This window comes from Lissotriton vulgaris, chromosome 1_1 (genome assembly GCF_964263255.1).
Source record: "Lissotriton vulgaris chromosome 1_1, aLisVul1.2, whole genome shotgun sequence".
NCBI lineage: Eukaryota > Metazoa > Chordata > Amphibia > Caudata > Salamandridae > Lissotriton > Lissotriton vulgaris.
In genome coordinates, this window is record NC_141685.1 from 962,185,827 (window position 1) to 962,207,255 (window position 21,429).

General features: G+C 49.3%; 1 protein-coding gene across 1 annotated transcript in view; it reads right to left on the bottom strand.

Moving 5' to 3' along the window:
* The window catches only part of MYO1A (myosin IA), a 359,821-nt gene that overhangs the window by 125,249 nt on the left and 213,143 nt on the right, over positions 1–21,429 (bottom strand). The window contains exons 13-14 of the mRNA XM_086959948.1: positions 10,729–10,794; positions 10,082–10,186 (exon numbers count right to left, since the gene is read on the bottom strand). Coding sequence (XP_086816074.1) covers positions 10,082–10,186; positions 10,729–10,794 — 171 coding nt within the window. The remainder of the gene's footprint in view (positions 1–10,081; positions 10,187–10,728; positions 10,795–21,429) is intronic.

Here is a 21,429-nt window from a genome sequence, read left to right on the forward strand (position 1 = left end):
CTACCGAGAGATAAGATGGCGGCCGCTCCGGACTGTTTAGAATGTTGACAGACACCGGAGAGCCAATCAGCTTTCTGCGCGCAAAGTTCCGTTTCGCGAAAAGTAAGCGGACCGGAGCGCAGCCCGGAGCGCTGTTACAGATATATATCTTGTTTTGAACGTTAATTTCTCAAAAACTACTGGAGCACATATATTGAGACCTAGCAAAGGCACATCGGGCTAACAGTCCCTACAATTTTGCCAAGTTTCGTGCAAATCCATTCAGCCGTTCGAGCTAAAAGTGAGTCCAACCGCCCTATGGAAAAATGAATGGGAAAAACGCATTTTGGGACCCCCCTTTTTTCTCAGCCCCCCCTTGACGAAACCCCACCAAATTTTCAGGGGCTGCTCAGAAACAAAATGTGCCATTTTCCTGAAAATTTCAGCCGATTCCGTCTACAAACGCCAAAGTTATTAGACATAGAATTTTCAAAAATCCCATAGGGAATTAATCCTAACTATATATACCTACTGGCGATAGCCAGTAGGTAATATATATATATATATATATATATATATATATATATATATATATATATATATATATATATATATATATATATATATATATATATATATATATATATATATATATATATATATATATATATATATATATATATATATATATATATATATATATATATATATATATATATATATATATATATATATATATATATATATATATATATATATATAAAAAATAAAAAAATAAAAAAATAATGGTACCCCAGCCCAAATTTTATTCCAACTGGTCCATTTAAATCAGACCATAAATACTGGTCTAAAATTCTATCCTCTCTATATATGCATTTCCTGTCCAGAAGTGAGAATCTAGACTCATGAAGAGGATCCATACTCCATTCAATATACAAAATGCCCCTTCAGTGGACCCAATGAAGTATGGATTGATAGTATTATTGGTTGTAGAAGCCACACACTTCACAAGTCTACTGTTAAAGGACCGGGAAGCACGGACTCAAGATAAAAACATCGGCACATTTAATCAAACAGGCTTTCGTCCTAGAGTCTGTACTTATTTTACAATGCCAGGATTTTCCACAAAGAAAGAAGGAAAAAAACACATGCCATCGACCAATCACAGCGACCATATTCTTGCAGTAAAAAAATGTAATTAAAAAGAATTAGCCATTGCAGATACTTTTAATGGAACAGTAGGTACCATATAGTGGCTTCCTAGTTGTGGAGGTTAGCTTAGAACAGGTACAGAAGCCCTTTTTAGTTTTAATGCACATCACATGAAGACATTAATTTAAACTAAAACCATAGCTTAAGCACACAATGAAGATCTAAAAAAGGAGAAAGAATGGAGACACAACACTATTGGTCCATTAGCCTTTTTAGGCAATAGTGCAGATTTGGTCAGGTAAATACTATCACTCAGAATGCAAAAAGCAAATGGCGAGGGGCGTGGCCAAGATGGCGACCTGATTGGACGCAGGTTTCAGTGACTCCCTGTCCCCATCCTTCCTATGACCCCTTAAATTGCATTATTGACCCCCCAAAACCCCTGGTGCCTTGGTCAACTGGTCAGCACGTTCAGTGGTTGCCCCCGGAGTGCACTGGCGGGACCGCTGGAGCCCAGAGCTACGCTTGCGGAGAGATGCTGCGGGGCCGCGACTGAAAAATGGCGGCCAGCCCGGTGTGGTAATCAGCTCTGATCCAGCCTCTGACACCTGCCTGGTCCCTCCTGGGGTCGTTCGGACCCATTCCGCTGACCTATCGCACCCCGAGGTGGAGAAGCGGTGCTGGACACGCGACACTGCTTCCGTCGCACTTCCGGTGGGGTGGGGAGCTAGCGGCCGGGAGTCGCGAAAATTGAGGCCCCGGCTTCGAGCCTGTACGGAGGATCCCGCAGAGGCCCTCGCGGCTGCCCTATTGGCGTGCGCCCCGAACGGACAAACGGAGCCCGGAGGGCGCTGAGACCCCAGTGTCGCTCCTGCCTGCTACGTTGGAGCGGGAGCGGTAGAGGTGTGGGACCCGGGGACGCTGGCCTGGACACTGCAGTGGGCGCAGTGGGACTATCGGCGAATAGCGGAGTTACCTGGGGTCAACGGGCCTGTGGAGGCTCCGGAACCTGCGCCCTCCGGCGGACCTGGGCTACCGCTTGGACACTACGGGGCTCCTGGGACTGCCGGACGCGGCGAGAGAGGCGTCTTGAGGAACAACGAAGATCGAGGTGAGGAGGGGGCCGTGGGATGGCTGGGGATGCACGGCTCGGGGGGCATGATCGAGCCCCCAGCGTTGGGCCTAGTCATGTCCAGCGGGCTGGATACTTGAACACACCAGCACCAAACTTACCGACTGCCGGACACCACCCGCTCCTACACCTCCAAAGAGGCAGTGGCCCGTTTTGGGGGACCGCGCCTGCAGTGGGCTTGGGACGCTGCCGCCCAGGAGCGATCCTTCTACTTGCCACGGGCACCGCTGTGGCTCCTCAGCAGGCCCTTGAGTTGTAGTTGCTACCCCTTGACCGGAAGACGAGAGGCGAAGTGCAGGCCACTCTTGAATCGGCGACCTACCGCCCTGCTCCCTACCGAGGGCCCCGAGATCGTGACGGCGAAACTGGGGACCCGCAACGCCACAGACTACAGACACGCTTGGGCTCCACGGGCCTAGATAGTCCCTCTGAGATTCCCGACGGCTGGTGAGGTAGTTCGGTCCAGTAGCCTGATATGACATGGCAGGCCTTAGGGGGAAGAAGGCGACCCAGACGCTTCCTGAGCTGCTGGCGAAATCTCTACCTAAGACGGGCAAGGAGCCAGCACCTTCTGGAGGCGACACACCCATCACCAGGTCCTTTTTGGAGACCCTATTCAACTCCCTTCGGGAGGATTTCAAGTCCCTGAAACAGGATGTGGCTGGGGAGGTCAGGGAGCTCAGAAGAGATGTTGAGGGACTTGGGGAGAGGGTGGTCGCCATTGAGCAGGCTGACCAGACAAGGAGCAATGAGATCGAGCAGCTCCAACAGGAGATCCTGAGACTCACGGATCAACAACTCGACCTTCAGGCCCATGCAGAGGTCCTGGAAAACAGGTTCCATCGCAATAACATACGGGTCCGGGGGGTCCCTCAGAAAACAGAAGGGTCCGACATCACCGGCTACCTGCAGGACCTCTTCTGGAACATCTTGGGGGAGCCGGCGGATTTCGCCATTCGGATCGACAGGGCACATAGAGTGGGGCTCCCCAAGCAGGCTGCCGCCCCGCCTCTGGACATCTTGGCCTTTCTTCCTGACTTCCTGCTCAAAGAGCGGATTCTTCAAGAAGCCAGGCGAGCGCAACCCCTTCAGTTTCAGGGTCACCCTGTCGCCCTGTATCAAGACCTCTTAGCCATCACATTACAGAAACGAAAGACATTCAAAGTAGCGACGGACTTTCTAAGGCAACAGGAAATTCCTTATGCTTGGGGACACCCGTTCCGTCTGATATTTAAGTGGAATGGCGCATTGCAACAGATGCGCTCGCTCAAGGACACTTGTGCTCTGTTGGGGATTGAGATGGATGAGGACACTCCACGGCCGCGACCATCGCAGGGGCCCTCCAGTGGAGGCTGGCAGACAGTGGGACGTAGACGGTCCCCGGCGCATCGCCTGAAGCCTGAGGCCCACATCATCATGCAGGAGAAAGCGACGGCCGTCGCAGAGGTGGCCAAGGAAATATTACCCCCTGAATGATTTTTGCACCTATGGGGGGTTGTTCATAGCAAATACCACGCTCACGGGCTGGGGGTGGTGACGGGCGGGGGGCCACGTTGGTTGGCGCTGAACATGACCCTTGTAAGTAACTTTACTACGGCCCTGCGTGGACTGGCAGGACTGGGACTATGCAATCTCATGGTTTGGGTGTTGGGAGGTGGGCGGCGGGGGCGGGGATGTTGAACCTTTGGGTTTGAGAGTTGGGGCTTCAGGGAGGGGGGTGGGAGGAGGGGAGGGCTTGTTGGGGTAAAGTTGGAGCTGGGGTTGGGAATAGGATTGCGGGAGGGAACCAGTGTGCCGGGGGGTTTTGTGGTAATGGGATGCTCATTGCGCCTTCATGCGTTCCTACAATGGGATTGCATCCACATAGCGCATGGATCACCTTAACTCCTTTGATGGACTCCAGCTTGAAGGTATTAACCCTCAATGTAAAGGGCCTGAACAATCCTGTTAAAAGAAGGGCCGTTGTCTCGTACTTGGAGAACTCAGGGGCCGACATCTGTTTACTACAGGAAACCCATCTCCTGCCTAAAGACTGGCACAGGATGCACTCCTGTGCCTTTCCCCAGCAGTTTTTTCATCTCTCCCAGCAAAAAAGGCAGGGGTGGCTATACTGGTGTCCAGGTGCTTCCAGGACAGCGTGGGAGATAAGTTGGGGGAGATCAAGGGCAGGCTGTTAGCATACACCTTTTCAGTGGGAGGCCAGAGCTTCACGATTGTCTCCCTCTACGCCCCAAATTCGGGGCAGGAAGCCTTTTTAAAGGGCGCCATCTCCGAATCACTTCACTCCTCTGATTCCCTCTTGCTCATTGGGGGGACCTCAATCTAGTGATGGACACAAAGATGGACAGGTCGGGGCACCGCTATGGGGACACCGGCGCCATTACAACCGCCGGTAAGGATTGGGTACATGAGAGGGGCCTGGTAGATCTATGGAGGGCTACACATCCTAACACACTGCACTTCACGTTTTACTCCCACGTACATCGCACATATGCCAGACTGGACCACTACTTGGGCTCCTCTGAACTTGCTACCCTCAGTGACGTGAGCATTGTACCGGCGGCCCTATCTGACCATGACGCGGTTGAATTGACACTCCAGGTCCCAAAATCCACCCGCCCTCCTGGTTTGTGGCGATTGCGCGAAACCCTCTTACAACGACCAGACGTCACCAAGCAGCTTCATGCGAGTCTCACTGAGTATCTGGCTATTAATGACACCCCCGAGACATCGGTGTCGGCCCTTTGGGGAGCCTTGAAAGCGGTGGCCCGCGGCAAACTTATTGCGATTGCGGCAGCAGAAGCCAAGGTTCGCAAACCTAAGAGGGATGGACTCACTGCTCAGGTCTCTGAACTAGAGAGGGTTCATAGCCGCACCGGTGCTCCGCGGGTCTGGAGACAGCTGAAGGCCGCCAGAGCCCAGTTAGCTAGGCTAGATACAGATAGGGCGGAATTCGCCGCTCTTCGCCTCCGTCATACCTACTACGGTGGAGGGGAACAAAACTGGCCGCCTACTTGCTAGCGCCCTGAAGGCGAAAACCTAAACGTTCCAAAATCTCCAGCCTCACGGACGACTGTGGTTTAAATATCACCGGGGAGACCCAAGTCGCGGAGGCGTTCTGGACCTTCTACACCTCTTTATATAAAGCCGACTCTGTATCACCGGAAGACATGGACGCCTATCTGGAATCGGCGGAGATCACAGAGCTGTCTCAAGCTAATGTGGACGCTCTAGACGCCCCTATCTGCCTGGATGAGGTGCTCGCTGCCATCTCTCGCTTTCGCCCCTTCAAATTCCCAGGGCCTGACGGCTTCTCAGCCGGATTTTACAAAACCTTCAGCCAGCTTTTGGCTCCTGTCCTCACTCGGCTCTTCAATTCCTTCGAGGGCCCGAGATCCACCCACCCCAGATATGCTCGCAGCCGAGATAGTGGTGCTGCCTAAACCGGGTAAGAAACCCACACAATGCTCTGCGTTCCGCACTATATCTTAACTTAACCTGGACCTAAAACTCTTTACGGGTGTCCTAGCAGCGCGTCTTGGTCCATGTTTGCCCGGGATCTTGGAACCCGACCAATCGGGCTTCGTTCCGAATCGGCAATGCAGAGACAACACTAAACGGATACTCCATTTGATTGACAAGGCTCACTTCCAAAACTCAGACTCTGCACTGCTGGCTATCGACGCGGAGAAAGCTTTCAACCGGGTCGACTGGACCTATCTACAGCGAGTCCTACGACGCTTTCGGTTAGGGGACCGCTTTCAGTCCTGGATCGCGAGTTGCTACCATCGTCCTCATGCCCGGGTCCGCCTAGGCGGCCTACGCTCGGGCCCTTTTGAGATCCAACGCAGCACGAGTTGCTCTCGCCTCTCCTGTTCGCCCTGTACGTAGAGCCCCTTGCGCAAAAGATTCGCGACAACCCTGCTATCCATGGCATTACCTTTGGCTGGAGCCTCATACAATCGGCCTTTATGCCGACGACATCATAGCCACTCTGGACCGCCCGGACTGCTCTGTTCCCGCCTTCCTGGTGGAGTTAGAGTCTTTTGGAACTGTCTCCGGCTTCAAAATCAACAGGGGTAAATCCCTCCTACTGCCACTGGGCAAAAATGCCCATCCACGGGCAGACACAGCCGCTTACGGGGGAGGTTTATTGTCGACCGCACAGCTCCCCTACTTGGGCGTTACTCTTACCTCGTCTACAGAGTCGACGGTGGCTCTCAACTATGGAACCCTCACCTCCCAAATTCGAACTGGCCTCGCGCGCTGGTCCAAACAACCCCTTTCCCTGCTGGGACATGTCGCAGCAGTGAAAATGTCGGCTCTGCCCAAAATTCTATACATTTTTCAAGCCCTTCCGATGTTCCCTCCGGCTGGCAACATTGCGCGTCTACAAGCCACCCTCCACCACTTTATCTGGGAAGGTATGCAAGCACGCTTGCATAAACGACTAGCATACAGGAACGCAGACGAAGAAGGCCTTGGGATCCCCAACCTCTTGCAGTATTTCCAGGCCTCACAACTCCGGTATCTGGTGGAGTGGTTTCGGAATCCGAAAAGCGATGGTTATTTCAGGACAGGGCGTTGGCCCAGACATCCCTTTGGAAAATTCCATTCCTCCCCCGGCAGCACAGGCCAAGCTACCTCTTGCGATCCCCCATCACTCGCACCGTCATGCAGGTCTGGAACACGGTCGCTGTCAAACGGGGGTTGACAATCTTCCCCTCTCCACTTACCCCTCTCTTGGACAATCCGGAATTTCCACCAGGCACTGTCCCTCATGCATTTCCGCAATGGCGAGGTATCAGCTGCCTCTTTGACCTACAGGGCTTTCTCCCCCTCTCGGACATAATTCAGGGCTATAACGTTGTCCATGTATTGGCATCTCATCCGATCCGGCTTAACAAGGGCAACCCGATACGTAGCGCACTGTGCTGGAGGGGTTGCGGGGAAAGGGGCACCTTGACTCACCTCCTCTCGGAATGCTGTGAAGTCCAGGACTACTGGAAGGCAGTCCTGGATGACATTGACTCCACCTTTGATACTGAAATCCCCAGATTCCCAGCTTACACCATTTTAGGCTTACCTAACGCACTTACCTTTCCCCTAAAGTCCCCCAGAGGTCGTCAAATGGGGGTCGCCTTGCAAGCTGCAACACAACATGTACTATCCCTCTGGGGCTCGACTACCAGGCCCACTCACACTGGATGGCTGCACAACATCTGGTTCACCCTAGGGATGGAACGTATCCAGGCTACGCTCACACATTCCACGACTGCATATCGGAAGGTCTGGCTCCCGCTGCTTTCCCTCCGGTCCAAAGAATTTAACGAGATCAAGTGCCCCAGGTACCTTCACTTGCTGCGACTCACAGAGCCTACACATGACCCTTCGTGATCCCATGGATGACTGCGATACTTATTCTGTGAATGCATCTATGATTGTTTCACGAGTCCGGCACACTGGGTGGGGTGGGAAGGGTGGGGGAGTGCGGGGAACGGGAGGGGAGCTCTGGTTTTGGTTACCACTGTTTGGTTATCTCACTACGCTTAACTTTTGCAGCCTTGGCACTGTACCTTTATTGTGGAAATCAAACCTAACTTGCTATTTGCTCTGTAGAGAAGACATACTTAATTGTATCAACTGCCTTTTGTACCTGATGCATTTCTTTCATACTGTAGTGCCTATTGTTGCTCTCAAATCAATAAAACAAATTTGAAATTAAAAAGCAAATGGCTGCAGAGGCCTGATATAGATGTAAACAAAAAGTGACTGATAGTTGAGCAGACCAGTGGATGAAGCCAACGCCAGTCTGTATGTTTTTTTTATTTATGAAACTTTGTGACTAAATGAAGCTCCTTAGACAACTACAGCGGTTTCTAGACAAGAGTTCAAAGTTGTATATAATACTTAACAAGTATTGCATATTTCCATCAAATTGAAGTCAGCAATTACATGGCTCACACCCATATATAGTTGTGGAATCTACATTCAAAAGCCACACTATCTGGCATGAAAGATCTGCATTGTCATCTCCTGAATTGATATATTACAGTGTAAGCTATAGAATGGTTCCTCATGCAAACATAACACCAGTCAACATGTTTTGGCCAGTGAAATACAAAATGCAGCCTTCCTCAGAACTGTGAATTGTAAAGCTACAGTATAAACGTTTATGTCATATTATTGTCTGTTTTTCCCCTTTAAATGCTATTCGTAGATGTCTTTAATTTTTCCAACACTTTCATTAAGGTTAAGGCATACAGAAGCATCTGGGGATTAAATGGCCAATACAAAAACAACTGCCACAGTGTAAAAAATGCACAGCACAAAAACACAAAAGAGATTCATTGTAACAAGTAAAGACTGTAGTGGGAGTTTCCTAATAACAATATGGTTACAAAAATGAGCAATGGTTTCTTATAAAACCGTAGCTCGTTGTTAATTTTATTACATCTGTTTCATACTTCTGGGTTTCAAGTAGAAGAGGCTCATATTTTAATATTGCTGACATGACACAAGACTCTAGTGTAGTTGGGCTGAAACTTTAGTCTATTGACTTGAACACAGAGGTCTCAGGCAAAGAAGGTACTAGTACACTGTTACCTGCCTAATCTCTCCGTCATCACCAAACATCAGGACCATGATGCGCAAGTGTGGACAGGGGCTACTACAAGAGGATGGATACTTTGGTCTAATACTGGGTGCCTTAACAAAAGGTTAACCCAGATGACAGCTCAAGTTTTCTTGCTTCTGTATTCTTTATACTTTATCTGGTCCAGGCCTGTGGCCAGACTTCCTTGCCAGCAACTTACAAGGCATCTGTTCACTTGTCTTGATGCGTGGTAGGGCTGAGGCATCTTGTTGACATTACTGAACCATACAGATTCCCTCTGAAACATCCAATTTGAAATGTCTGAAATGGGCAGATAATAGCCCAAAGAGACCCTGCTCAGGTCTCTGTGGGCTATTACCTATGTCCTCCTGGGAACCTCAGATATCATTTAGCCCCTCTGAATGTTCTAATTTTGGGCATTATCTATGGGAAGATTGCTCATGCTTACTGATGCAACATAATCCCCCCTTCTGCAGTTTACTACTTGTTGCTTCTGATATTTCTTCCTCGTTGTTCAACACCTAGATTCACTGCATTAAAAATATTGAATACAGGCTCGTGGGTATGAACCCCAACTAAGCGAGCTTATTGGTTAGGAGCTATGAGAAGGTTTGCTCATTACTTCATCATGAATTCTCCTATTCCTTCCTATTCTAGTTCCATCTTCTCAGTCGAGTCCTTGCCTGGTATCTTCATCTCTAACTCTACTTGCCGATTGCATTCTATATTTGCCACTGAGGCCAGTCCCCGAGTTGTAGTACCCATGCAAATGTTTGCATTCGGGGTTGAATGATATTTCTAGTGGTTCCTGCGTCAAGACATAGGTTAGTTGCTGAGACAGAATACCTACCTGATTAAGGACTTATCCTACATTACATATCTATCCTTATAGACCAGTGGTTATTGACAACAACATTAATGAGTTAGCTTAGTTTCTACCATTGAATCACAGTAAAAAGTTATTTGTGGCATTGATTATATACATATATATCTGGAATGAATGATACTTATGTTACAGAACAAATGCAATTTTCAAAAGAGTATAAAAATGGCCATTCAAATATTATTTTCAAAATATCAATAATCTCCTAGGGAATGTGAAATCCCCATGCCCTAAATCTACCCCTTCTCTAAATATTTGCTTCTTGCCTCCCCTACATCCTCCCTCTTGTCGTTCCCTCTTCTGCTCCACTGACACATACCTCTCTGACATACTCCTCCTGTTCCTCCTTCAGGGTCATGCGGATGAAGACCTGCTGCAGCTTCTCGTTGCAGTAGTTGATGATGAACTGCTCAAAGCCGTTGTCCTAGAGCAGAAAGTGTGCAGTGAGTTTGGAAACCAGGCATCCAGCATCGATTGACAAGACGGGATGAGGCAGTGTCATCACTCACACCATTCAGTAAGTTGCCAACAGCAGAACATGATGGCCATTCTCTGCTCTCTGTGACCATAGCTTTGCAACCTATGAACCTTTACTGGGATACAGCCGGTAAACTTGCCAAAACTGATGGCCAAACCCTGATTCTTAGTGGCCATAAAATACTTCAAGCATGACTAATCAACGTTGCGTGTGCTCAACCGCAGTCACCATGTACGTGCAAACCACTGCTCAATTTTAATAACTAGGAGGCCAAACATGAACATGAAACTTTGCAAGAAAGGCCATTTATCCGGCACAGCATCATCATAGATTTATGTAAAGAGAAACCGAAACTTGGAGAACCGGTTGGTTAGAGGGAGATATTGACACCCTGCAGGATGGAGACAGACTCCAGCAAACAATATTACACACACCTATTATACCTAACTTCAAAATCATGTCCGAGCAACACAACAACCAGAGCCTACCTCTGTGATCTCAAAGCCGTAGATATCCAAGACACCCATGGCCTTCTTCTCTTGAACGTTAGAAATCTGAAAAGAAAAAAATTCAAAAAGTGTCTTGTATTAGCTCCCCAGACATTGTACTTGGTTTCACAAGATGCTTTGCCTTCCTAGAGAAAGTTAGTATCAAAGTTCCAAACACTGCATTTAAATCTCCTTTGATTTGTGAACTGAAACTCTACCCAAGAGTGGCCAGATCATTTTGTTATTGGTTAAAACTGTCTTTCTGTTAGACATTTTCAACTGCCACCACCAAAAATGTTGGATTGCCCTACAGTGAACTCAATATATATACTCACAGAGTACTGCCTTTGAGTGGCCAATAGGACCAGGGAAGAGTCCATTATATGCCAGGTGACCAATCCTTCACAGGGTCATAGTGCAGCAGCATGGATGTGCCTTCTTATGGTTGTCTTTTCAAATGCTTCCATAGAGCAGAGGGTCTACTTACCTTAATCACAGTATGGCCTAGGCAACTTGCTGCATCACCTTGACAAGGCCTTCGTCTGGCCAGATCCTTCTGTTCCAACCTTGCCAACTACCAGCCCATCACTCATCTACCACTCATCGGCAAGATCATTGAAAAAGTAGACTATATTCAACTCCAAGATCACATAAATGGTAATCATCTCCTGCACGACTACCAGTTTGGCTTCAGATCATGCTGCAATATAGAGACCACATTTTACACATTGTAGACAATGCCCTTTTCAAAAAAGATGAAGATAACTCATGTCTTGTAATATTGCTGGGCCTCTCTGCTGCCCTTGACACAGTTAACCATCCCACACTCGTGCACAAGCACCCTTGAATAGCTAATGTGATTCACAGGCAATGTCCTTCACTGGTTCTTCCCCTACTTTTGTTCCCATGGGCATCTGCAGGTCACGAAAGATGTGGAGTACCCCAGTATTCCATACTGTCTCCTGTCTTCTTCAACTTTTACATGGACACGCTTGGTCTTTACTCACATAACAACATCAAGATTCACTAATATGCCTGATAACACACATCTCTATTAGAAAGTCTCTTCTGCTTTAGACATCCAACTGCTTGCACATCATACAGATCTGCTAGCCCAGCTCCTAGCTGAAGCTCAGCCCAACCAAGACAGAATTCCTTCTATTTGCCAAGAACAACAAACAAGATACAGTACAAACATGTCTCAATGGCAAGCTGTCTCTTCTAAAAAAAAGTCAAACCATTTCTTCAACAAAGCAACTTCAGAACTGCTGTCAAAGCCATAGTAATCTTGCATCTTCTCCACACTGTTACCCCGTAGGGGTATCTTACACGCCGCAGCACGTCTCATCCTAGACCGGACGAAGGATGATCGCATCACTCTCATCCTTATGGAAATCTATTGGCTCCACTTGTCATACACACAGGATCTGGAACAACATCCCCGTATTCATCAGGAACACCCCAACACTGTTCTAATTTGGGAAACCATTGAAGACTGACCTCTTTAAAGAACACTACATCACAATCCACAACGCAGCTTCGTCTTCTATTACTCACTGACTTTAAGCTTACCTTTCTTCTATTCCAATTGTGGTTTATGGAAATGGAAGAAGGGCTGCCAGTACAAGGAAATGGTGAAAGTGGCGACTGTCCTTCTACTATTTTTATGACCATTGAAAATTAAAGGACTTATGATCTGCTCTATGACAGCAGCAACAGAAAAGGTCCTGGTCCCCTGAAATAAGCGTTGGTTGTGCCTACCAACCACCATGGGTACAAATTAATCTCTAATCTATCATAGTAATGAAAAATTAGTACTGGGCAAAGTTTTAGTTCCACCAGAAATGTTGTGCAAAGTATGCAAAACTTGCTTTTCATAGAGTTGCTAACTTTATGCACTTTGCACAAGTTCATTTTCTTTGCAAAAACACATTTTACAGAAGAATGCTTAAACAACTGGTTCTGCAGCAAAATTATTAAGCTAAAAGTAGGCTTTAGTTTCTCCACAAAATCCTCGATTTTAAAACTTCATCAGTGTGTGACATTGTGAAGTTAGTGTTTTTTTTAACTACTTTGAGAAGTAAGAGCAGGTGGATACACTGCCACCTGCACCCCTTTTTGGGGATCGCTACATATTTTTCCTCAACAAACTTTGGTCCAGAGCAAGTAAAAGAAGCACACAGAAGGAGGATGAAGGAGGAAGAGAAATATGGAAAACTACTGGCATAGGATGAAACCAGGGATGAAAAAGAACCTGCAAGAGTGAGATAAAGGCTGGGAGTGTCTGTGGGTGGATTAAAAACGCATGCAGTGAAATTAAAACTATGTGGCTTTGGTATTCTACACCCGACCTACGATAGTGCCTGCCATGGGCCTCTCTCCAAAACTTGGGCCCCGGTACTTATTCTTTTACAAATTAAGCACTGGGTGGATATTGACAGTTTTGCCTAACCCTATGAAAGCCTCAAAAGGACAGAATGGGCGTACATTCGTGTGCGCCTTTCATATACAATAACTTTAGGACTCATGGGTGCTTAGACATTATAGGCAGCAGATGTGTATTACATCTGTCTTAGAAGTCATTTTAGGGCTTCTGGTGCCTGGACCGCTCAAGGTGATTTTCCCCACGGTTACATTTGATTTTAACCAACAGACTAGCAGAGGAACACCTCTGTTTGCTGAAGAAGCCGCTACTGCCTCATTGCACTGAACCCACCTCACACATAAGGATGGCATGGAAATAAGGCACCATCTTCAAACGTTTAATGCAATCTGGACCATGAGATGGGAGGTTCAGGGCACAGCAATCAGTAGCGGGCCCAAAGGCTGCATTTCTAAGAGGGTACCTAGTCCCACTTCATTCACCTACTCAAAGAACCTCAGAATTAGGGATTGTTTGGGGGGAGAGAATAACAGAAGTTGAAGTATCCCAAGGTGTTCTCACACTACCTTCCATTCAGGGCCAGGTTTTTAGCCTTCAGGGCCTGGTGCAATAATCATTTTTGACAAACTCAACCCCCCCCCCCCCCCCCCTCCCCCCCCCCCCACCCTCGACCATCTCCTCGGATTCCCTCAAGACCACCAGGCAAAAGTGCCCTTCTTCTCTCCATAGCCTCTCTCTCATATACATTTCCTTTGTTTTATAGCACTAGTAAAGGCTGACTTTACTAATAAGAATGCATATCTACCCAAACAAACATTGTTCATGAACATTAGGAATAGATAATGAAATACTAGGGGAACAAAACAGTTTTCATGCAGCTCTTTGTCAACATTTCGTAGCAGTCACTGTTCTATATTAGGGTTGTATCTTATGAAGTGCGGTAATAAAAGGATCTCTGTGGCAAAACCAGTATTCCACTCAGATATCCACATAAAATACAGATCTGTGATATGCACGGTACGCGTTCTTTGCAGCTGGCATATTAACACTCTGCGCTACTTTATGGTGCGTCAAAACTGCAACTAGACAAAACTCTTTTCTCTCTCCAGCAAGAACTTTAGTCACAAGAGTTAATCTTGACATTTTTAGTGCTGCCTGAAAACTGGACACACAATGAACGCTGCTGAATGAGTTTTTAAATCGTAAGTTACCTCTGAGGTCAGTGCCCCTCTCCCAGGGCAGCACCCAGTGCGGCAGTACCAGCCACACAGCTCTAAAGTCGGCCCTGCTTCCATTGTACTATTTTTAATGTAAGATACTCAGTCTGTTTACAGAGACTTGCTGAATTCCTCCTTCTTTCAGCATTTTCGAATAATTATAATTTATTTATGAGTTTTATATCGTGCCACTAAGCCACCAGTATTTGCTGTTTGAAAGAGTTAGCCGTGCAACACAGTACAGTGCTGGCGAATGCTGCTGGTAGATATTTATTATGAACAAGTTAGTGCGGTCAAGTGGTAGCTCAGTTACAAGTAATCAGTAATCACCAATTCATAGGATTGGGGTCTTTAAGAGAGAGGGTACGCGTGGGCCTGAGAGTAATATGTGGTAAGAGTTTGTGGTGAAAGCATGTCACTGGAATCTGGCCATTCAGCATCCATTCTTGCTGAGTCCTAACGTCGTGGTTCTCAGGTGTGTGATTAGTTATGGTTTCAATAGTTTCTGGGAAAGTAGGTATTTCGGTTGCGCATCCATGGTTGGCAGGGAGAACTGTCTAAGGTTTTGGGCTCTGTACTCCCACAAATCTTTTTCCTAGGCTGTGTTTGCTGACCAGAGATTCCTTTCTTAGAAATTGGGTGTCCACCTGCTCTTATGCATGGTACCTGGTGTATGGTTCGTGCAAGATAGGGTGACCAACCGTCCATAAATTTCACGGACTGCCCGTTATTTGGGCCTCTTGTCCGTTGTCTGTGAGGATTTCTTTCACGGACGCCTTTTGTCTGTAATTTTGGTGATGGCAGCAAGCTGTGCTGTTCTCCAGCTCGCTCTTCTCTTTTGAACTCCAGAGGCTGCAGCTGCCCCTCCTGACCTCGCTCAGTCTGTGGACTGGCCCATTGTCATTCTGACTGTGGATGATTATCAAACAAAAAATGACAATGGGCCAAAGGTGTAGTGAAGCACCCACTATATCTGCTTAAGGTGGGGGTGACAAGGGGTCAGATACAAGTGTTTCTTGGCCCTTTCTGACTTTGATCTGTGCCTCTAAGGCCTGCATAAGATAGAATAACAAATAAACACAGCAGAATAATCAAAGTGATGCAGCTGCGGGAAGGGGTCTCAAGGGTGCCAAAGTAGCCAAAAGCGGAGACAGAAAATGAAGTGCACGATTGTCTCAACCTAATATTAAGTTATTTTGACGTATACTTATGTTGGCTGTCTATTTACTTACTTATGTATTATTGTGCGACCTCCTCTGATGTGTCTGTAAAACGTACCTTTTGTCCGGAACTTTTGTCCTGAATTTTGACCTTCTGTCCTGAATGTTTGTCCTGAATTTTGACCCTTTGTCCTGAATTTTTAAACTCACTGTCCTTAATTTGCACCTATGCCCGTTGGTCACCCTACTGCAAGATGCCAACCACCTTCATTTTGGAAAGCACAAAAGCAGCAGTCAGATTACATGCTAAGGTTATATAAAACACCTAAATATGAAACATCATACCTACATTTTTGCCATTTTGGCAATATATGCTAGGAAAGTAATTTAAATTTCTTGTACAACGCAACAGCTGTAATACTCAATAAAAACGTAACAGTGGCGCTTAGAAGCGCTGTTTATTGGAAGAGTGAGACCACAGCTAATTCTGCGCCATGGCACATTGATGGCATTTTACGTGGATATGTTCCCAAAATGGCCGCTACGCTGCTCCGATGATCAGAGCCATGTAACTGCTGCGTTGAAACTGCCACCATTTACGCCTTGATGAATGTAATTGGCTGTAGACGTAAAGCATTGACCGGATAACTCTATATGTTGGCAACCAATTCGCGGTCCTAAAATGCTTGCTGCCTGATCCTTACAGAGAGAGATGGAACACCTGGTCGCAGCCTGACTCTCCAGAGTAGAGTTGCGTGTTAATGAGGGCCCAGAGCAGCTCCAGACTCTACTGTGCAAAATGTGCATCTGTTTTAAATTCGCCCCTGGAGCTAAAAGGGCTTCTCTTCTACAGAAGTCGCTTCTGCAGAGGACTTGAGTGATCAATCTCTTTTGAAAAAACTCTTCACCCCAATCTGAAATTATTGAACACTACTACCAACTCTTTTTTAAGCACAAATAATGGTGAGAAAATTAGTTTTCACGTAGTGGAGGTGCTTTTCCCCGATAATTAGTGATACATGGTAATGATATGATAATTAGTTATACATATTATGACTTATGAATATGTGAGGTCCTGTTTTGATTTATAATAAACTTTTTTATGAAATGAAATGAAATGAAATGAATGAAACTTATATAGCGCACGACTTACCCTGGGGCATCTCCGCGCTTGCTTAGGGAACCCGGAAAGCCAGGCATCCCACCGCGAGGGGCCGTTGTGGAGATTAAGCAAGCTATTGCCCAGAGTCGCAGAGTGTGAACCCGTGAGTTGAGAAGGCACGGGAGCGAGAATTAACGAGTCCGTGGAATTTTTGAGCCCAAGACCCGCCGAGGCGGGGAATTGAACCCTGGTCCAGGGCCGAACTTCAAGCTCCAGGTCTGCCGCCTCTAACCCCTGAGCCACACTTCTCCATATGGATGTTGCATGGAACATAAACACAACATTTCTCTGCAAAATGCCTGTAATAGACTCTCACATGTCCCCCACCTCAAAAATAAATTAAGGGAACACAGTATTTTAATCAATCTGTTTAAGAATTGTTCAAGGTCAGGGGAACATGGCGGCCTTCATCTAAGCGGCTGCGGGTGGAAGGTCCTCGGATCTGTTACCCGATCTCTCTGGGAGGGAGCCTCCGCAATGCGAGGCTGATGTATTGTCTTTCCTTGCCTCTCTTAACCTCTCTTAGCACATTTTTGGTTTAATCATGTAAATCATGTAAAATATTTCCTGGTATTCTCCGCTGTTTTGGCCGAGAGTGAGCTGACTGCCATCGGAGCGGTAGCGGCAGTGTCTCTTAAGGACGACCTCATCTCCCGGGTTCTGGCTGAGCAGGAGCAGAGCTGGTTGATGGCAGAGCGGCAGCGGCGGCTTTTTGAGGTCGTGTGTGGCTCCGGAACTCGGAGGGAGTGCGCGGACACCACAAGGATCCCACTGGGAAGGCTCTGCGCGGGAGTGCCACTAAAGCAGGCTCGCCTGCCTGTACTTTCAGGCCCGGTTCTTAAGTGGTAGAGCCAGTATAAGCAGCATAGCTACAGAAGAGAGGTGGGGGGAGGGAAGCTTCTCTCCCTGCAACCTCCCCAGGTAGGACGTTGAGGGTGTACTGACGAAGCCACACGGCCCGTCCACGCACGCACACACACAGCCTGGGGGTGGGTGAGCCCTCGGGTAAAAATAAATGGGCGCGAGACCGCTCGTGGTCTTCGGCCCTTACCCAGCAGCTAGTGTCTGTGTGTTATTACTATGCAAGTACAGTTAGGCCCCACTCTGTGGCGTAGGCCATCACTGCTCCCAAGCAGACATTACACTGGCGACGAGGGTGGGATACTCTGCCCACGCCTCGCCCCGTGGACGCGCCTGCCGTGTCCCGCGGTAACACCTGAGCCGCGCTCGCGCTGCCTGCGCTGGAGCCTACCACTATCGCCAAGATCCTTCGCGGGTGCCACCCCGCTGTGCTGGCCGGTCCGGCCTTACCTACTGCCGGTAGGTGCTTCGCGTCTGTCGCAGCGCTCGAGGTGAGCCCTCCAGGGGGAAACACTGCGTCCGCTGTCTGCCCTGCACTACAGCGTCCCCACCTCGGAGGCCCAGCACTGCCTCACTGCTATCCCAGCGCTCAGACCTGTTTGCGCATGGGAGGAGAGAAGCAGCAATGTGCTCGGCCCAGATCGGAGGGACTAGCTCGGCTCTCGCCACACCCCTACGGCCGCTCACGCTTCTCGCGGAAGCGGAAGATTTGCCCTACTAAAGCTCACGCATCTCGCGGAGCTGCCGATTATGCCGTTCTGAGGGGAGAAACATGCCCAGTGTCACACACACCGGCTGTCCAGGCCATGGAGCATCCGGAAGGGCTGAGTAGCGTTGTGTGCAGCACAGATTATGCTCCAATAAGAGGAAGAGGGTCAATTAACCTACTACAGCAGCGAGTCCCCACGTGACACCGCCACTCACTCGCAACAGTACGCAGCCCACGTGCTACCACAAAGCCAGAAATGAACCAGCAAGCAACAGGGGGGCGGCAGCCGCCGGACCAGCCCAACGAGTCCCAACTCCGCCACCTTTGCCACCACAGAATGTCGGGCCAGCGCAAGCAGGGCCACCAGCTCAGGCCCCTGCTGTCAACGTCGTGACTACCACGCCTGGTCATGCCATGGCGGCCCCGCTCCCGCCATTCAGTGAACTATCTGAACCCGCCACAGCAGCCGCGCGGTGGCGCCTCTGGCTCAGACGCTTAGAACATTACTTTGTGGGCGTCAGAGAAACCGATAGCAAAGTCAAACGCTCGCTCCTGATGTGTTATGGGGGTGACGAGCTCTATGAACTATTCGAAACTCTGCCGGACAGAGGTGACAACAGCAACTACACAGCTGCAGTCACGGCTCTTAACCGCCATTTTGACCCCCCGCGCCAACCCAGATTATGAGTGGTTCAAGCTGCGCCAGTCCCGCCAAGCGGAGGGCGAATCGATTGCCGTCTTCTACGCGAGGCTGCTGCAAGCTAGCGACGTCGTGCGAGCTGCCGGACAGGACGCTAGAGATCAGAGCACAACTCATACAACGATGTCGGTCGGTTCAACTGAGACGCCTAATCCTACGGCAGCCACGGATCAGCCTGGACGATATCCTCGTGCTGGCGAGGTCACATAAACTATCTAATGTAAGGGCGGAAGCGATGCAGGCCGAGTTGGACGGACCCGCGGCGCCGGCAAAACACTTGTCCATCAAAGAAGAGCACGTGGATGTAATCCGGAGAAGGCCTCCTCCCTCAACACAGAGAAATCAGCCGTCGGCGACCTCACGCTCTGCATGTGGAAACTGTGGGATGGAGCATCCCCCGAACGGACGGTGTTTTGCACGAGGAAAGGCGTGCTCCAACTGTGGCAAGATGAATCATTTCGCGAAAGTATGCCGCAGCAGCCACCGTACCGGTTCAAGCGGAAGGAGCGCAGCCCAAGGGGTGCGTCAAATCTCTCCCGAGGACCCAGGGCCGTGCGGTGACGCGCTCAGACAGCGTTCCGGTTAGATGAGGACGAAGACGACAATGTTTTCTTTGTCTCCTTCGTTGATCGGGATGGATCCAGAAAGAGGCCGCCACCGATGTGCGAAGTCGAGATAGGGGGTTCCCCGATACAGGCATTGATTGACACTGGGGCGTCAGTTAATGTAATGGACAGTACGCAATACGAACAGTTACGTCCTCGCCCACCGCTCATGCCCTCAAAAGCCAGGATTTACACGTACGACAGTGATGAACCCCTGCCTCTACGTGGAGTCATTGACGTGATGGTGTCGTGCAATGATCAAAAGGTGAACACGAAATTCGACGTGACCGGTGGCAAACGTGGCACCCTGCTCAGCTGCCACACCACAGAAGACCTCCAGCTGGTATTTTTCCCTAACCAAGTTCACGAACGACACACGGACGCCATGTTGAGAGACTTCCCGACGCTCTTCCGGGGCCTGGGCCACCTGCGAGAGAAAGTCTTCAAGTTGCACATCGATCGCACAGTGAGGCCAACAGCACTGCGGCATCGGAGAGTACCGTTCCACCTGCGGCCGCAGGTGGAGGAGGAGCTGACGAAGCTCGAGAAACTGGGGGTGATTGAAAAAGTATCCGGGCCCACCCCATGGGTGTCACCCCTCGTCGTAGCGCCCAAACCCAAACAACCAGGCGCGATAAGATTATGCGTGGACATGCGCCTCCCACACAAGGCAGTCAAGAGGGAGCGCCACCTCACGACAACTATGGACGACATAGTGGCTGATCTAAACAGGGCCAAGTGGTTCTCTAAACTGGACTTAAACGCAGGCTACCACCAGCTGGAGCTCCATCCAGACAGCCGTAATATCACAACATTTTCGACCCATGTCGGCCTCTGCAGGTACAAGCGTCTAAGCTTCGGCGTGTCCTCGGCCGCCGAAGTGTTCCAAAATGCAATCAAGGAGACGCTGTCGGGACTGCCAGGAGTCATCAATCTGAGTGATGATATTCTAGTCTTCTCCAAGACCCTAGAGGAGCACCATGGACACCTGAGAGCCACGCTTCAGCGCCTGGCAGACCACGGACTCACATTGCACAGAGAAAAGTGCTTGTTTTACAACGAATCAGTAGAATTCTTTGGCTACATCTTTTCTCGCGACGGACTCAGAGTAGACCCGAAGAAAGCCGAGCCATCCGGTCGGCACCCAAGCCGACGTCAGCAACCGATGTCCGCAGTTTCCTTGGGATGGCCAAAATATTGTGGCCGGTTCATCCCCAATCTGGCGTCCCTATCGAAACCCCTGCGCACACTCACCAAAGCAGGGCAGCCGTGGGCATGGTCCGCGAGGGAGGATGACGCATTTCGAGCCGTGAAAGAGGCCCTGATAGATGACAAGGTCATGGCGTACTTCAGGCCGCATCGACAGACGGAGGTCATCGTGGATGCCAGCCCGGTAGGGCTGGGGGAGGTCCTGATGCAGAAAACGGAAGATCACGAGTGGGTGCCCACGGCATACGCCAGCCGGGCGTTGACAGCAACCGAGATGCGCTACGCGCAGATTGAAAGAGAGGCTCTCGCCATAAAGTGGGCGTGTCAACACTTTCATCTATACCTCTTCGGGCACGAGTTCACGGTCGTGACGGACCACAAACCGCTGGTTCTGCTGTTCGCAGGGACGGCCAGACTTGCGCTGCCCAGGATTGAGAGGTGGGCCGTCCAGCTCCAGACGTACAGATTCGAAGTCATCTTCCACCCCGGAGCGGACAACCCCGCGGATTTCCTCTCGCGACATCCGGGGCACGCTTCCAACACATCGGAACACGAGGACCTGGAGGAGGTGGAAGAGTTTTTCAGGGTGCTGTCGCAAGACGCTTGCCCCAAGGCCCTCACACTGGAAGAGATCGGAGCGGCCACAGACCAGGATGAGTGTCTCCGTAGGGTGAAACAAACTCTGGAGAATTGCA